This window comes from Synchiropus splendidus, chromosome 15 (genome assembly GCF_027744825.2).
Source record: "Synchiropus splendidus isolate RoL2022-P1 chromosome 15, RoL_Sspl_1.0, whole genome shotgun sequence".
Taxonomy (NCBI): Eukaryota; Metazoa; Chordata; class Actinopteri; order Syngnathiformes; family Callionymidae; genus Synchiropus; species Synchiropus splendidus.
The window spans coordinates 15,229,361-15,248,280 of record NC_071348.1 but is presented as its reverse complement, the minus strand read 5'-3'; the positions used below and the strand labels follow the sequence as shown (position 1 = coordinate 15,248,280).

The window sequence follows — 18,920 nt, the reverse complement described above, 5'->3', positions numbered from 1 at the left end:
CGACACTCTAAACAAGAAGTAGAGGGGACACTTTGCATTTACTTTTGTAGCAAACAGATCTGCAACCAGTGAACCGGCCAACCAGTTCCACACTGAACTTACTATCTGAGGAGCCACCATGACTCTCCCCCTTGACATCCCCCCCCCGTTCAGGAAGCTGGGGCATGACGTGCTTTCACAGACAGTAGATGACAGTCTGCCCACGTCAGAATGCACCTCACAACACCTTGTCTGTTGAGACAACAACATGGTTGAATTGTCCAACCTGATCTTCACAGGATTTCCACACAAACAAGGAGCGACATGATGAAGCACTCATTACACCGGCATCAATTCGAGCATGTTTATGATGCGATGAGCCGACCATAGACCCCAACATTGTCCTGGTCCAGCATTCCACCCCACCATCCAATCCCCTGGATGGACACATTCCAGTAATTGTTTTACTGTTAACATCCAGAAAGGGTGACTCAACCCTCCAGGCTCCTTGGGCACTAGGAAGTACAGAGAATAAAATCCCATCTCGCTGTCTCTGTGCTATATTCTCATCACTGCTCCTTTCTCAAACAGAGAAGTGACCGCCGCGTCGAGACACCACAAAAATCCCTCAATGTAAAGCAACCATAGCGCCAATTTCCTCTACAGACAACGGATGTTTATCGTACAATCCAGTCCATTAGGCCCACCAACAAGGAAATATTATCTGCTAGTGCACTCACCTGAGTGCAGCAGCCGAACGCCTTATCTATGCGGAAGTACGTGAACCGGGAGTGCTTGCTGGGAAGCACCTGCTTCCTGCTACAGAAAGAACCTTTAGCTTCCTGTTACAGGAGCACGCTTCACAGGGTTTGTCGTCAATGGGCTTTAACCAGCTTCTGAATTGTCTGTTTTCCATCTACTTACTTTGAAACTTGCATTTCCCCATTTTTTCCACCATTCTTTCGCCACAGCATTCACTTCCACCATGTTGCATTGCAATCATCCAGTGTCGTGATTTCGTATTTGATATTGCTGTTTTTGTGCTGTATTGATATCTTTTCATATTGCCACATAGATGCCACAACAATATATTGTTCAGCCCCTACAAGGAAGGTGCAAGGAACTTTGTAGCAGATCTATGGATACCTGCTACGTGCTCCATTGACACCAGCAATGGGAGGAATCTGAACACATTTAAATTCTATCAATTCTAAAAGTGAATCATTTTCAAGAAGATGCGGATCTGCTGTCCATGCAGAAACACAGGTGGTCTGTTCAATTTCTCCACTCTGGCCCCTGATTTTGGATACGGTGACTGGCATGCCGGATCCGTGTCAATGAATGGTCTATCCGACAGATACTGTGTGTGGACAGAGCCTGAGAAAGGACAGTTTCTCCATTATTGTGTCTCAGAGTGCTGTGTGACGGGTCAGTACTTTGAGTTCCAACTGACTCACATACACTGCACATATTGCAAACCCCTAAGGTAATTCCCACTGCAGAAGGCAATGCTTGATGTTGGAACCGGAACAGAGCACAACACGCCATTTTGTCAACTTCAACTTGATACCACCTTGTCAATACAAACACTTTTATGTTCATATGTGGACACTTAATAAGTATGTGAGGTACAATGATTGAAGGAAAAACAAATACACAACCAGGTTCCTTTGGGAGAAAAGTTTGCAAGGAAGTATTTAAGGCGTTAGTGGCCAGTGAGGGTTCAGGATGTTTTCAGCTACAATTTTGGTTCAGTGTAATTTGAGCGAGGAGGTCCAGCTTCAGTGTTTCACAACATACATAAAGCTCCGAGTGCCTCTTAGTGGCATATATGGTTAATCAAATTGGGGACTATGAGCCACCCCCACTTCCCAGCTCAAACACTATCTTTAGCTTCAGCTTTCCCTTCCACATGTCAACCTCTAATTATCCCTGCTTCCTCGATGGCATCACCAACCAGAGCTGTGGGAATTCCGTTAGATGCCAGAGGAAGGAGAGTGAATAAAAACTGAGGGTGACACAGAGTCCAAATGAACCTCGCTTCAATTTTCAAAACTGCAAGGAGTGGTGGGTAGCTATTCCGTTTTGTACTCCAGAGGAGGGTCGTGGACGTGCTGATCTCAGCGTCAACGGGTGATGGGCGGGAGACACCCTGGACACGTCACCAGGTCATCAAAGGGCAACACATATAGACAACCATTTGCTCACACATTCACGCCTATGGGTAATTTAGAAAGCTCAATTAACCTGAACGGCAAATGAGCATGTTTTTGGACTGTGTGAGAAAACCAGACAAAACCTATGAGCACAGAAAGGCCATCTGTCTGACCTGGGAGTCAAACCCTCAGCCTTCTTGCTGCAAGGTGAGAGTGCTAGCCACTAGGGCTGCGGTGTGGCAAGCAGGCAGTGACTTGCAACAACATTGGCCAGCATGAGCATTAGGATTGGGCGATATGGACAAAAAAATCACGATAAAAGTAGTAATTTTGGCGATAACAATAATTATCACAATAAATTTTCATTCTATTCCATGTGTTGTACACTCTACACTCTCTCTTGAAACTGTTTCATGATGAAAATTTTTACTGGAGTTTGTCTCCATTATCATATCATAATTGTTCATGTCTAAATATAATAGTTAAAGTGTAGAGATGAGAAATTCAATGTTTCATGTCTCTCGTAGAAATGATCATTTAGTCATATTCTATTCACAAAATCATGATACAAACTGTCAGTCCTTTCTCTTGTGATGAAACACATTTTCACAATTCTCTAAAATAGTTGTTTTTTGTTGCCTTATTGAAGATTTCACTAATACTTTGACCCATTAGAATTTGTTGATGGTCCCTAACTGATGCCGGGTCATAGCATTGGCGCTGCCTGTGAGAGTGTCTGAACCCTATGAACCCTAATTAAGGACACGGAAGAGGACGGCACCGCCAATACCGGAGTGGAGGTCCGTCCAATATCCAACTATTTTCACCACGTTGTTTCGCAGAGGCACCAGTGCAGCAGGAGACATGCATGTGTTGATGTGAAAAATGGCAGACGACCGCATCAGAGAACCTATGAGGACCACTCCATCTAATACAATAAACAGGGATCCAGAGACTCAGAGTCGACCAGTGTCATGATCAAAGGTTTAAGTTTAAATGTTTAAAACTACGATCGTGAACCAAAGTCCACCACACTCTCCACAGCTGTCACACGCTAGTGTCGGCCGTCAAACGCCGCGGAGCTGGAGAGCGCGGTGCGCCGTCACAGTCTTGTCATGTTCATGTGTGCAAGTCCAATGCAGCGAGTGTGTCATGTGTTTATCGAATTTATCATGAGATGCAGAATTGTCATTGTGGAGATTGTGTTTGTCGGGATATCGTGTACGATAAGTTATCGCATTTCCCTAATGAGCATCCAAATTTTGATTTTGAATTTTTCAATCACCGCAAAACTGGTACTGTGTGTTCCAACCAGAAGTCATAGCTTACAAGAGAGCTGCACAATCGGCAGGGGGCTCATCATGAAGCCTATAGAGCTGGAGACACAGAAGGCCTCCCCATGTCCTGTGCCAATAAGGAGGCAATATGACAGTTCAGCAAGAAAAGAATGTTCCAGTAAGCAACACCTTACAGGCAAAAACGCTGGCACCCTATTTACTGGTAATCCAAACCTTTACTGACTTTGTGGTTAACTACAATTTTGACTCCATAATACATAGTTGGTAAAATCATGCACATGCTGATTTTGGCAAGAAACATTTTCTTGCCTTGATTCTGGACAACTATATTGTTCGCAAATAGGAGTGAAATATTTAATGCTACAATTAGATAAGTCAAACGGTACAGCTCATATGCTGACTAGTTGACTTGGCATCAAGATAGTCAACTTAGTTGTCAGTTGCAGCCCGAGTACACGCGATCTGGATGAATGACCAACGTGTTTAACTGAAGAGATCCAGAATTAGAGCATCCGATTGGTGGTTCACTAGAGCAGTGGTTCTTAACCTTTTTGACCTTTTCCAGAACAAATGAGTCCAGGGCCCATTCAAGCAATAGAACTGATTCATTCCTGTGATGACTGATTTCTGATTTCAGCATTACTCATTTCATTTGTGCTCAATAACCACACGTGTAAACAAACCAAAACCTTGTTAAATGACATGAAACTATGTGTTCAGGGCAAAGACATTTGTCATCGAAAAGTCCAACCAGCAGCAGAACCAGGCGCAAGTCATGTTCAAAAAATTTACTGAAGAAAAAAATGAAGAAAAAAATACCCTTGATGCAAACTGTTGAGACAATTGGAAAAACTATATAAAATAAATAAAATAAATACAATGGAACAACATCTAAATATAAAAAAATATTCTCTTTTTCATAAATAAACTCTAAAGAAGATAAGTGTAGATGTAAGTATTGCCATAAAATAAATTTTAAAACCTGCTCCAACAGGTGAACAGTTTTTACTGTTGGGGGCACCATCACTTTCTCATCATTTTTTTCTTTTTAAGAACTTCTTCATAGGCCACAAATTAGCAGCTGTCAAGTCAATTCAGTGACACACCACTGCCACCACATGTGGCAAGTGTATTAAAACTGAGCGTCCCGTGGCCGTCACAGCCCAGAGGTGTAAAACAAAAAAACTTCTATCGGCCCTCTAGGGGGGGCTCATGGCCCAACCATGGGCCTCTGCCCTATGGTTAAGAATCACTGCACTAGAGCATCTGGGTTCAAGTATAAACGGAATAAAATGAAAAGTTCAGTGATAATGCGGTCTATTTTTCTGTTTAGTGTTTCTGAATTTAGTTCAGTCAACGCTCTCTACTATGTTGCCTGCACCAGGCAGGAGATGCCATTCAACCACAGACTTAATGTGCTGACTGCCTGATTTGGATCCATATTACGATCATTTCACCTGTACTCACAAATATAAGTAGAGCAAAAATACAGCCCAAGGTAACACATAATGATAACGTGCCTGGTGTTTGACTGAGGGAACTGACTGGAACACTGCCACTGTTTGTTTGGCCTACAACAGCTGAGAGTTTCTTCAACTAAATAGTTGACCTCCTACATACAATACATCCAAGTCATCGTGACTTTATGGGATTTAATAAAAGAAAACAGTTTTAGCAAATTTTGCCTCAGATCAGTTAAGTGTAATATTTTTTAATTGAATACATTTTGTTTAATGGCTACCTGCATCATGACTACTCCCCAGCATCAAAAGTTCAAGTTGGAAGTATGGGTGAAATAATTTGTTGAACAGTTTTGAAACCACATTTTATGGACAAAAAAAATGTTCATGAAAATCATATAGTGTCGTCGCACAAACAAATTACTGCCTAACACACCTGGTCTCAGCAAGGTGCTGGGATTCACTTCACGTTTGTGAGGCTCATGCAAATTCTCAGTCTCAGATTTTTCTGAGCACATCACAGAAGAACAGTGTATCTACAAAACTGAAAAGGAAAAACATATTTGATTTAAAAATGTAAATGTCCACTGCAACAGTCAAAATCTAAATTTGTGTTTCCTGTTCACAAATATCCATTTTATGAATATTAGCCATATATTCGTAGTATTACCCTTTGCCTGAAATCTTTACATTTGTACGCTCCATAGTCATGCGTCATCATTTGAAATACCTTGGCTGGTAAGAGACATGAAAGTGCTCTGCCTTCTGTGTATTCCACTGTGACATGATGACCTCTTCCCTGCCAATGGTTATTGTCCCTATATTGACTACACATGAAATGCGCATCTCAGGTGTTGTCTTTTCTGTCCAGAAAAAAAACAGATGATGAAAAAGAGAAATTGGGATTAGATGTACTCAAGCGTCTTCTTGTGGTTGAGCTGTACCATCTTTGTCATTGGTTACTAGAGCTTTGCAGCACCTCTCACAGGCGAAGAAGGTGCATTACAACTGTTTTCTGGGGACACTCTTTTTCATTTTCACAAAGCACTATTTGAAACTGGCAGCCTAACACCTTCTTATCTTAATCCAAATCTTAATTTTTCACAGCCAGAATTCTCGATCAGAAATGCAAAGAAAGCATTTATTTAAACAGAACAAAGCTAAGACACTAAATTTTAGTTCTAAAAATGAACGAATGAAATAAGAGGATGAGAAAAGCACCTTAACTATATGCTTAAACCCCAACGTGGGAATCAGAGGATTTTCTGGTCATTCCAACTTCACACAAACATAGAGCTGTGGATGAGGAGTAAGGGAGGAGCAAAGCAACACACTAAACTGACACCCATCATTAAGAAGATGACATCACAGTGAGGGTGCTAGAAGTTCTCAGATGCTGGTCCGTATAAATACTGTATCACCAGCCAGATGAACTGCAAACGCTCCACAAGGATCTAACACCACCTTGGTCAGTCGAGCCAGTCTTGTTCTTGAATCTGAAGCTGCGTGGTAAACTTTCCATTATTTTCTATCAAATATTTTGCTCAAATAAAATGGGAGTAGAATGCATGAATTTCATTACCATGTCGGTTAAAACCTAATTTTGTTATGTTGGGAGACATTTAGCCAAAAACCAAAACCTTTTTTTCTGCAGGTTCAGCTCACTAAAATGGACACAGGGGTGGCCCACATTCTCCTGGTCCTTGTGGCTCTAGCATCGGCTACACCGGACCGATACTACCATGCACAAAAATCCAGCAAAGCTCCATTCAACACCAAAGCTGCCTACAACACCAAAGCTTCATATGGTACAAAGTCTTATGATACCAAGAGTCAAGGTGAGTTTCATATGCCGGCAGTTCGCACACAAGAAATGTATGAGCTTGTATGAGAGGACTATTGCGAATAAGAGTTGATGTGACATGAATGTGCCGAGCAGAACAGAGAAGAAAGTTTAAGAATGCCATGGTGATGAGTTTGGGAAATACTCAAGACTAAAAACAACTGGTAGTTGGTGCTTGTTGTCTGAGGTCTGCTGTTGACTGGAGTTATACCCAGTGATTTTTTTTCTGGATTGGATAGAACTCAATCGACATAGTGCTAGACATAGTGCATAAAGATAGATCAAATATATTTAAATTAAATTAGGTTAAAAGCAATAGATATGTCCTGTTTCATGTTGTATAACGTTGAGTGCAGAAAAATAATGTGAGTAGAGTAGCTGTTGTTTGTTTTTGATTGCGCAGTGGACAGTGTTCCTTTGAGTTGATAAATACATTTTCTAACATATGACTGCGCAAGTCTTCCGCGCATTTAGACTACTGGAGTCAAAATTAACATTTACTTTCTTTTGACATATTAATATTATACATTCCCTTACCAGTAACCTGTGTCGAGTCAACGCTCCATGACAATGTTGCAACAAAGTAGGAGATGCTGACACAACTAATAGATTAGATAGGATTTATTCCTTCCACAATAGTAGAGACAATAGAATAGAGACATAAAACAAAGTCATTTGCAGTAAATACTGTAGGTCACTGCTAGGTAAATCAGTTAACCGAGGCGGATATTGTAACTAAAGAATGACTTATTTAAAATGAAAATTCCTCATAACTGTGTCGTACCCAGAATAGTGACATTTATAATCAACCACATTGTAAAATAAACAAAACAATAGAGTTTAAAATGGTCAGTTGATGTCATCATTAACTGAATACTGTTACTTTTTTTTTTCCTCTTAAGAAAATGATAACAGTCACATCGCGTAAAACTTCCAACAAAATTTGCTAAAATAGATGAAAAAATGCTCCAGGAAAAAAAAGATGAAATTGATGTTGTACATATCATCATAATATATCATCAGAATGCGTCTACATAGCTAGATAACATAGTTTGAGGGGTTTTATTTTTTTGCCAGTAAAGTAAAATACAACATTAGACCATGGCCATTGTCAAGGCAAAGCATCCATCTGAATCTTGCTAACTTGTAATTCAGACAAAAGTTAAGTTCTATTCCTTTTCACAGCTGTGGAAGGATATCCAGGTCCACCCGGCACCCCTGGTGAGCCAGGTCCCATGGGCCCACCTGGTCCTCCTGGAGAAAATGGTGTAGGATATTCTGGACCACAAGGACCACCAGGACCACCCGGACCACCAGGTTACTCTCAACCAGGAAAGCCTGGTAGCCCTGGTAGTTCCGGAAAACCTGGTTCCCCTGGTATCCCAGGAGAACGTGGAGCTCCTGGGTCACCAGGCCAAATGGGTCCCCGAGGTGCACCTGGAACACCGGGAACACCAGGGCCTGCTGGAATTTCATCTGTTGGGAAACCTGGTCCTGCTGGTATCCCAGGACAAATGGGAGCAAGGGGAGAGCCTGGATTGAAAGGACATCCTGGTATGCAAGGTTTGCCAGGGCCCAAGGGAGAGAGAGGCTATGGGCACCCAGGTGCTCAAGGACCACCCGGGGCAACAGGACCAATGGGTCCATCCGGTATTCCTGGTAAACCTGGAGCAGGTCAACCTGGACCCACAGGCTATCCTGGTGAACCTGGCAAACCAGGGATGCCAGGAAGAGCTGGTGCACCAGGTCCAATAGGTTCAACCGGACCAAAGGGTCACACTGGGGCTCCAGGTACAGGAGCACCAGGAAAAACAGGTGAGAATGGTACACCTGGTATGCCAGGACTCAGGGGGCCTAAAGGTCACCAGGGTCATGCAGGTCAGCCAGGTTCACCTGGCATGCCAGGTGTTGGTAAACCAGGAGAGCCAGGGCTGCCAGGTAACAGAGGATCACCAGGTACCCCAGGCACAACTGGCCAGAAGGGTGAGCCTGGACCCATTGGTTTTACCGGTCATCCAGGTGCTTCAGGCCCCATAGGTCCTCCAGGACCGCAAGGAGCAAGAGGATTCCAGGGAGGCCCAGGTCCAGTCGGTCCTAAGGGTGACATGGGAATGATGGGTGCACTTGGGCCTCGGGGCAGCAAAGGTGAACCAGGAGAAATGGGATTCACAGGAAAACCTGGTGCACCAGGGTCAGTAGGTGCTCCAGGAATACCTGGTCCCAGTGGTCCTCAGGGTCATAAGGGTGCTACAGGGCAGCCTGGTTCTCCAGGGCAACCTGGCGCAAATGGTGCACCTGGACTAAAAGGGCACACTGGCTCACCAGGAGGACAAGGAAAAGCTGGTGAAAATGGACGGCCTGGGCCGATGGGACATATGGGACCTCCTGGCCCTTCAGGCCCCCCTGGACCTAAAGGCCATCCAGGTATTCCAGGACCTCCTGGGGCGGCTGGCATGACAACCAAAGGAGTTTCTGGTCCCCAGGGGCCACCAGGAACACCCGGTCCCAGAGGCCAAAACGGTGTCCCAGGCCCTGTGGGTCCACCTGGTCCCCCTGGTCCCCCAGGAGAGATAGTATACCACCATGAAAAAAGCATGCCAATCAAGTCTCATGAGGTTGTGATGCCACATGAAATGATGAAAGCGCCCATGTCTGCCTTCAGTGCAGTGCTTACAACGGCCTACCCTCCAGCTGGCACGCCGATACAATTCAATCATATCCTATACAATGGAGAGCACCACTATGACCCAAATAGTGGCGTTTTCACCTGTGAGGTCCCTGGCCTCTACTACTTCAGCTACCACATCCATGTCAATGGTGCAAATGCTCTGGTGGCCCTATATAAGAATGAGGATCCAGTACTTTTCAGCTATGATGAGTACAACAAGGGCTTCCTGGACCAGATGTCCAGTAGCTCTGTGTTGATCCTGCACACTGGTGACCGGGTCTATGTCCAGGTACCTGACGAAGAGAGTAATGGAATCTTTGCAGCTGATAACGTTCACTGTGCTTTCTCTGGCTTTCTTATTGCTTCTACGTGAACAAAAAAGTGATGGCAACCCCCCACCAGTAGAAGGGTACAGAGAAACTTTAAAGTCCACATTTATTTCAATAAGAATTGAGACAAGTGCCTAAGGACTAAAGACTGTAATTGAAGCCGTTTTGGATGTGATTATAATTTTTTTTTCAATTGTCCTGAAATATTAATTTAAATTTTAATCAATGTCATTTGTGATTTTGAAGTACAAATGAAATTGTATTTCACACAAAATGTCTTCTTAGGTGATTTCGACAATAAATAAAGCCAAAATAAATTTGATTTAAAAAAATACATATGTGTGAATATCTGTTGATGCCGTGTACCTTTGAACGCAGAGGTGTTGTAGTTGTGGTCGATGGCAGCTAACATGTCTTTCCAAACATCTGCATTCACCTCACTTCCTCTCTGTGCAGCACAGGATTAAAATGCTCAACCCACGATCCAGCAGCCACATCTCACATGAGACTCAAGATCTTCTCACCTTCTGCAACAAGTCAACCAATCGTCCACAGAGAAGTGCACCAGGCAGGTCAAAGTAGTTGTCATAGAAATAGTATTTAGCTGCAAGACCAAAACAGTGAGATGAGAAAGTTGGATCGTCAACAAAAATAGACGAGGTGGTGACCTGATCTTGTGAAGGTTGAGTTCAGGTTGTTGAAGTGCTTCCATTCTCTTTTAGGGCCGTACTGTTTGATAATATTTTCTGTGCTCAGGTTCTGCGTCCCATGTGTAGCTCTAACCAAAATATAAAAACACAACAAAATCAAATCTTCACCATCTTCAACTTAGAGAGAGAAGTTCAGAGCAAACCTCAGAACGGTGCCATCCTCTGCTAGCTTGACCAGGTTCCCATCCTCCAGGTCGACCACAAGACCTTTGAAACTAAACACATAAATCTGTTACTGACGGGTCCGGGATTCCCCCGATGAATTGTCATCTAGTACCATTCGTTTTGGGGTTGGAAGTCATTTTTTCCCCAAAAACGTTTGTGAATGACCCAAACTATCATGCTCCTGGCTCATAAAAATAATTAAGGGAATAAATAATCAATAGGGACAGTGTCATGTATGTAGACACATTTGTCAATTTAATTCTTTGTTTTGGGTATTACTGGATAGCAAAATAAAAACCTGTCAATATTTAAATTGTACTTAAGATTCTGAACAACAGAGGGTGAAGCGTCAGGGGCCTCGGGCCAAAGTTCAGTTCACCAGCCAGAGTCACTTCACAGCTCTTCCTTCACCCCTGTCAGGGCAGAAGCCACTTGAGCTCAGCTGGAGGCAGTACGCGCAGATAACTGGTTAAAGATATTACTCTATTAAACTGTCATAAGCCAAGTGACACTACAGTCCGAATCCTGAACACGTTCATGTTGCACTTGTTTTGCACATCTCATATCTGTTTCAACACCAAAGATGAAGTTTCCTAACTGGGAACGGATCTCCACATTTGCTTTGACAGCTCAATAAATGCAGTGTTGCATATTTTACAACCCATGTACATCGAAAGAACGAGTTTTCATGTTTATTTTTCATCAACAATATCACAGCGACGATTCTGACAGAGATTACTCACGATCAAGAGTGCGGCAGACAAATAGTGATGCAGTATTATGAACCAGATGTTTATAAGGCGAATACAAAGCCAAACATGCTGTTGATCAATTAATCTTGAAAGCTTCATTAACCTTCTCACTCTTCTCCCTTTCCCACCTGACAATGAGAGTTGTGCAGTCCTGGGAGTCACAAATACTGTGATTCATATTGACACTGGGCTGCACCCAGTGGTGACAACTATTCCAGGGGCCAAGGATCAAACATCAGGAACCTTATTTACAACAATATACAATTACAAAAAAATGAAAACACCAACCACATAAATATTGTTCAATATTGCAGAAAAAATAAACTCTGTGGTGATGTACAGAAAAGGTTGTTGTGTTATGCATCTGCACGTGTTCCTATTAAATACATTTAAAATTGTTGGCTAATGTGTGCAAAACAGAAGCAAAGCAAGTCTAAAGCTTCATCTTTAAGAAGCCAGATAAATATTATAACAATGAGACATCTATTAGGCATCTACTTCATGGTGTGTACCTACAATGTAGTCCCCCTGAAAGAGGTTTTGCATACAGATACAAACTGACTCTTTGGGAGACTTCAATGAATCAACAGTAGTTGTAAGAACAATCAGATTAACTTTTATGTTGTGATATGACTGTATTGTATTTTATGTTATTCAGCATGGCCAAACGGATCGGACAACCTTTCTGCATGGAGTTTGCATGTTCTCCCCGTGTACGCGTGGGTTTTCTCCGGTTTCCTTCCACAGCCCAAAGACATGCTCACTAGGTTAATTGCGCCAAGGTGTGCGTGTGTGTGTGAATGGTGTGTGTGTATGCGTGCAATGGACTGGTGACCTGTCCAGGGTGTATTCCTGCCTCTCGCCCAATGACTGACTGATGGTGGTTCATCGACAATGTATGTATGTAGGTACCAATTCAGGAACTAGGACCAATAGCTAGAATGTGTTAACACTAGGCCTGCGATTCAAAGGACCCACCCGGGAGAGACAGAAGAGAAGAAGAGAAGAAATCATCGAAGAGGAGTAATGCTGGTGGACGAGAACAAAGAGAGAGAAATCATTGCTGGAGGACCAATGGGAACAAGTCTAAAATTGTATTTGCTTTATGTTATCAAGGTCTTTTCAGCCATGATGTGACGTAAATGCTTAAGGACCATGCTGTCTTATTCCTTGTGTCCACCATAAAATACTTTTTTACTTAAGGTTTTTGTAATTTTTGTCCACCTTGAAGTCCACGATCAATGATCATAACCTAAGATGTCACTTGACTGACTACTCACCAGAAGTCCCATGTGGCTGGAGTGAGATGAAGCAGGTCCTTGTCATAACCTCTATGTTCAACAAGGAACCTGGCAAAACTTTCATAAATCAGCTGCAAACAAGAAAAATATAGCATGTTGGTCATCCAAACAGTCAAGCAGAATCCAGGCACAACCATTACTTGCTCACAGAAGTAATGAAACAAAAAGTACAAAAATAAATACACACACCTTTATATCCCATAACTTCATAACATTGCTACACAATACATATCAAACATCATGCACAGTTTAGTATCAGCAATACAGTGTAGTCAATAAGGATTTACTCAGGGCTCATGTAGAAACAGTACAAGAAGAGTAGAGTTGTTTGCACTTTCCATGACAAAGCAGAATGGACTGATAAAAGAACACATTTTTTTTTGTTACCACAACAAAGTTAAGCATGCAGACAGTTGTTTGACCAAGTTTGCATGTACTTTCTAAATGGAAAATGACGATTGATTATTGCAGTTATCAGTCTTGAAAAGAGAGCTGTTCTTCTTCTCAATATTTCCGTCATGTATTACATGAATGGAACGTACAGTGACGGATTCAACTCAGCACTGACTTCAATACAAGTCAGGGCTCTGCGTTGATAATCACAATATGATGATACATATTGAAATCACAAATTTCATTGAACTTTCAAGCATAATTGAAAACTGAATCATGGAAATATAAAAGAAAAGTGTTCGTGGTTAAAAAAAATGAGGTTAAGAAACAATCTTTTTCACAAACTGTGGTAGGAGAGGCTGCTCGAGACACTGGGGAGGGAAAACAACTTAATGGAGAATTGTGATTGATTTTACCAAAACTAAATTAAAAGAATAAACTCTGTTCTGACGCAAAGACCAAATAAAAAAAATTCTGGGTGAAAGCAATGCAGCATCCTCAAGCAAAAGCAATGCAAACATTAAGAACTCATTGGCCGAGTATGAGGAGAGAATCGCCTGCTTGGAAACCTACACTGGAGCAAAGAACGTGGTGATATACTTTGTGCGTAGGGATGCTTGAATCAGGATTTTTGCTGCCGATCACAGATACCGATCACATGGATTGACAATGAAACAAAACGATAAACATCTTTATCATTATGAAAGTGCAGAGAAACACATTTATACGAAGTCTGCTGTGATGAAGTGCACAGCACAATTCCTTATTACAGACAGAATTGATTTTTAGAACATTTTAGAACAATGCCGTTAAAAGCCCACCAGTCAAGCACAGATCGATCTTGTTGGATGTTGATAGACACATTGGTCTACTAGATGAATCGCTAAATACCTATCTATCTGAGAAAATACGAAATAACACAGAATATTAAATGCAGTTGTTGAGGGATTTTTTTTCTATTCCATTAAATGTTGCATGGTCTTGAATACATGTTTATCATGTTTTTTTCAAGCAAATGTTTTGATGACTTAATATTTTTGACATTTCAAAAAATATTTCATAATTCAAGTTTTTCATTTATACTAGTCTTTCATACAAATCATGCTTTCGTAAAATGCATTAAAGCAGATAAACCCACAACAAATGAATCTGTGTCATTCCGGTACAAGTTAGCTTCACAGACTTCGGTGATGCTTCGGTGCCGGTGTAGGTAACAAATCTGTCCGCTTACTGAATGTGTCCTACCTGCCGCGGGATGAAGATATCACATCCACAATCTTTTTTTTTATGTTTTCATGAGTCAGAGAAAATTGAAATGATGGACTACTACCACATGCCTAACATTATTTCCATAAAATCCGATGTTTGTCATCTGATCGTTTATTTCGTTCCTCTCCACGACAACACATCGTGATCAGAGCAGACTCTGTAGTAGACAATTATACACCTCCAAAGATATTTTTATTCATTTGCCAGAAAGAATGTGTATCCAGGAGTTTTAACCCTTACCAAATCAATCCTACCACTGCTGTGTTGGCTGAACAATACCTTGTGATTGGCTGGCATGTATGGAGTATTGCTTTTATTTGATATCGCACAAAAATCAAACTGGACTCCACAGTAGATAATTATCATATATACATCTGAAGGTATTTTAGTCGTTTGCCAGTCAAAAACAGGCATCAGTAAAGGAGCGCATGTTTCACCTCGTTTCGTTACCTGAGATATTGGACTCCCAGGGATTGTACTTGTTTTGTGAAATGAGTTTTAGACTCCTGCGGACATATTTTGCATTTTCATCTTGCTGTTTGTAATAATCACTCTTGGGTGCCACCTTTCATGATTCATTTTGGACGTGTAATCGTCTACTACAGAGTCAAATAAATAGATACTCAAGTCTGCACTGAAGAACGTTGATATAAGTTGACCAGTAGAGTACTGTGAGTACACTGTGCACTTGTGTTTAGCAAATTTCCACTAGGATGTTAAATTCATGGGGTTTGTTTTTAGCTGTAAATCAAGTCATTCCCAGTAGGAAGGAACACAACAGACCACAAAGGTAGTCTAATCTAAAAACATCCTTCTGATTCTGTGTCTTTAAAATGATGTTCGATAGCCATCGACAAATAAAATATAACTTAAACCAGTTTTTTTGGTAATAATCCTGAACCAGTGGTCTCAATAGACACACTTGTGGTAGCGTCTTGGTCTCTGGGTTGTCTTCTTGACTACAATTTTATTAAGACAGACACTTCCATTCATTAGATACAGGCTACTGCCTAAACTTGGGTCCTAAATTTCTCTCACAAGGTTGCATTGTTGAGTTGTCTTACTGTCTCTTTACTGTCCTGGGTTTACTTTAATGAATACAGGTACCTAGCAACTTCATCGGAACACATATTTAAAGTAACCATCAAGCCTGGTAATTGGTATAAGCATAAAAGTCCATAGCAATAATTAACCTTGCATAAAATCAAATACTCAGGATTACACTTCTTACTTCAGTTTCCATGGTTTGTTGAAGACAAAAGGGAGTCAGTCATTACATATGATTTCACTCAGGTCTTTCTGCTACCATCCGTGCAGCCTGGTCCACAAAAGGCCTCATCATTGCTAGCATCTTCAGATGAGTCACGCAAGGTGACACTAGACAAGGCACCGTCACACCCATGCCACCTTGCGATTACTGTACACATGGTCATGCACAGCAGGATACCACGACCCAAATGCTGCAGTTGTGGTATGGCAAGACCAAGTGTGTTCATGACTTACCCGAGAAGTCTCCTTCAGATGATACCGGCACAGCGTGTGATCCAAGTCAAACCCGATCACGTCGCACTCGGACAGGCTGAAATACTCGTCCATGGTGGCTGCTCTGCAGATGTGCCGGTTAAAGTGATTGGTCAGTAGGTTAATGTCACAGAGCTCCGCGTGGACGGTTCTGGCCATGATTCCAGCTCCAGAACCAATGTCAGATACTCACCGCGTGTCTCTGGTCTAGGTCAGGTCCTGTTTGACAGAAAAGGTCACTGCTGCTTTTTCCACTGGGCCGGGAAAATATTGACTAGGATGGATGAATGTACATCATGAACGTGCAAGCCGAATGATAAGATTTGGCAATGCGCAGAGAGGAATTATTCACCGATGCCTGGTGTTACGCCAACGGTAGTCTAACCTGCTGAAGCAGTCCTGAACGGAACCCAAATGTCCCTGTTTCTCCCTTTAGGAATTAAACCTAAGTTGAAACGTCACAATTAACGACAAAAGTACAGGAGCACCCCCTCGTCTCGAAAATGGTTTCGACTCACTCATTTCGCGCTGCTGTCACTCCGCGATCTGAGCGGGTTGCATGATCTGTACTGCGCATGCGAGGAAGCGTCGAGAGCCTGCTGATCTGACTACGGTTACTCCTCAAGGTCAATCCACATGGACTGCAGCTTTCGAGTTATTTGTCCGTTACGGACCCAACGATAAATTTATATAAAAAAAAAGAATAATAATTCCGCGTGCCGTCATGCAATGTGCGTGTTGCAAACGACCGACCGTTGATATCTTAATTAGGTACAAAATAATCGTAGAATTTGTGGGCCAAGAAATTGACTCCCCCTTGTGGTTTTGGCTAGTTGCATTATATTAGGAAGTTATTTGTTTGAATGTGATTCACTGATTCTTGATTTTTTTTCGACCTTGATTATGTATTTAACTTAAAGCTTTGTTGACGTTCATTTGATAATAATTTCTTGGTACAACGAATGTTTCTCAAAAAGTCCTAATCTGAGATGTGATCATGAAGAAAAACATGATTTGATTATTTATTCATAAAAGGTGATTATTATCTACAGAGCTCCAAAATGAATTACATTTCATGATTGAGTGAACATGTTTTGGCAGAAAGACTGACAAAGATATTTACAACACAATTAGATTAAGAGACAAAACCAGAAACATCGGTTCAAATTTGTATTATTCATTTTCACCGTTTTTTGTTGAACATGTATTACAATTGTAAATATTACCCATATGGTTGAGAAACCTAACATCTAGTTTTTGTTTGTTTGTTTGTTTTTAAATTATTAATGTAACTTACTTCCATAAGAAAAGACATTGTGATTAAATATTTCACTGGAATAATTAAAGATTTAGACAAACACAATCAATGTGTCATGTGTAGAAGTTGTGTGTGTTGTCAATAGCAGGCATTTGATTTGACCCATGAAATATCTACATCAAAAGCAGATTTCTTAGACAAAGAAGGTGTGGAAATGCTTCACCAAGGCAACGTGTTTCATAAGTAATAATAAAGCAGGGATTTTGTTAAAACAACAGCATTTTGAACCTTAAAAGAACAGATTTCACCACACTTGGGAAAAGCAGGTAGGTAACAACAGGCCCATCTTATAACTTCCTTACTGATCAGCTAGCTGGTGTCACTGGACAAATAATTCATTTTACATACAGTGACATAATTCATTATCATGCTAGCCAATGCTAGTGAGTGAGTGAGTAAGCCAAACTAACCTAAATGCTCAATAAGAAAGCAACACAAAAGTTTAGACGAAGTCTTGTCAGCTGATGTCACAGTACTGCCACACAGAGGCACTGCCTGGGATTTTGGGGCACCTTAGCAGTCTGAAAAATGTGACATTATTTTACATAAAAGTATGTATTTTAAGAGGTAAGTTTTGATGTGGCTGTGCAGGAGGAGTTGCCTTCGTCAGGAGTTTACAAGAAAGACTCATGTACTGCTAAGTGCACTGCACACCTTGGCAGAAGCTCTGAAAGAAGCACAATGACTGGAGCATGGAGTAACACTTGCATTGAGTTAGAAGCGTCAGGTTTGGCAGGTAAACCTGAAGGAAAGTGATCATGAGGAAACAGCCTGTCAAGTCACCTTTGGGCAACCAGAACACTTGCGCCATGGAGTTAGGAGAGCCAGCAGGCGAGACTGGGAGGGTTGCTACAGGTGTGTGGACCAGGGCACACTTGCCCACACATGCAAGCAATTTCTACTGTCTATATATAGTTTCACTGAAAAGTTGAATAGGATTATTTTTAATTAGTAGCGCTTATTTTAGCTGGTCCTTGAATGTGAATAAACAAATGAAATATAACAATAATGAAAACCTAAGTTCACGTTTAAATATTTACTAAGGAAAAAAATGTGTCCAATATTTATGATTTAAATTGAAAATCAATATTGAGAAATGAAATAAAAGGGCAAAAACAAAAGCATAATGACATTTTTCCTAATTATTCCTTTTTACATTTTCGCTGTAAGAGTGAAGTTATATTTTTCTTCTCTCCTTTGGTCTTTTGGCTTGAAGGCTGCAGACTCCCGTCACAGTCAGTAACGAGCCACTTAGAAATTAAATTGCAGACTCCCGGTCAACATCCTCATCATCTTCCTTTAGCCAGGCTAGCTGTAGTGGAGGAGAAATTCTTTCATTCATGGCTAAGGGCTTTGGCAGTCCATGCAACAGATATTGAGGCAGAACTTGCCTACCTCAAGGCTATTTTCAACGGCATCCTTGTATCGGGCCTTAAACTCCATCACAAAAGGTGTAATCTGTTCCAGCGAAAGACATTCTTCTAGTGACATGTCGCAGATCCGGCCATGATAACCCAGACGGACAATTGTTCTGCTGCAGTGAGGTTTGTGCTCATGCCTTTGCACAGTGGGCACTCACTGACATACCCACTTCCCCAATGACAGCAACCTTTTATAGTGGACACTGATGCCAGCAATGTGGAGTTGATGTGAAAAGACAGCATGGTGAGCAGGTTGTTGCTTATTGTATTCACTGTCTGAGTCGACCTTAGAAAAATTATTGTGTCACCTATCAAAAGCTAGTGGCTGTCATCCTGG

At 41.5% G+C, this 18,920-nt stretch overlaps 2 protein-coding genes across 2 annotated transcripts in view; one reads left to right on the top strand and one right to left on the bottom strand.

Moving 5' to 3' along the window:
- nt5dc1 (5'-nucleotidase domain containing 1) overlaps positions 1–16,347 on the bottom strand; it is a 36,662-nt gene extending 20,315 nt beyond the window's left edge. The window contains exons 1-7 of the mRNA XM_053886972.1: positions 16,038–16,347; positions 15,827–15,929; positions 12,641–12,732; positions 10,587–10,658; positions 10,402–10,511; positions 10,258–10,337; positions 10,100–10,181 (exon numbers count right to left, since the gene is read on the bottom strand). Of these exons, the coding sequence (XP_053742947.1) occupies positions 10,100–10,181; positions 10,258–10,337; positions 10,402–10,511; positions 10,587–10,658; positions 12,641–12,732; positions 15,827–15,919 (529 nt within the window). The 5' untranslated portion in view covers positions 15,920–15,929; positions 16,038–16,347. The remainder of the gene's footprint in view (positions 1–10,099; positions 10,182–10,257; positions 10,338–10,401; positions 10,512–10,586; positions 10,659–12,640; positions 12,733–15,826; positions 15,930–16,037) is intronic.
- col10a1b (collagen, type X, alpha 1b) lies at positions 6,279–10,034 on the top strand. Its single transcript, XM_053886970.1, has 3 exons — positions 6,279–6,402; positions 6,548–6,731; positions 7,922–10,034. The coding sequence occupies exons 2-3, from the start codon at positions 6,563–6,565 to the stop codon at positions 9,775–9,777; spliced, it is 2,025 nt and encodes a 674-aa protein (XP_053742945.1). The 5' UTR covers positions 6,279–6,402; positions 6,548–6,562; the 3' UTR covers positions 9,778–10,034.
- Positions 16,348–18,920: the final 2,573 nt, after the last annotated feature.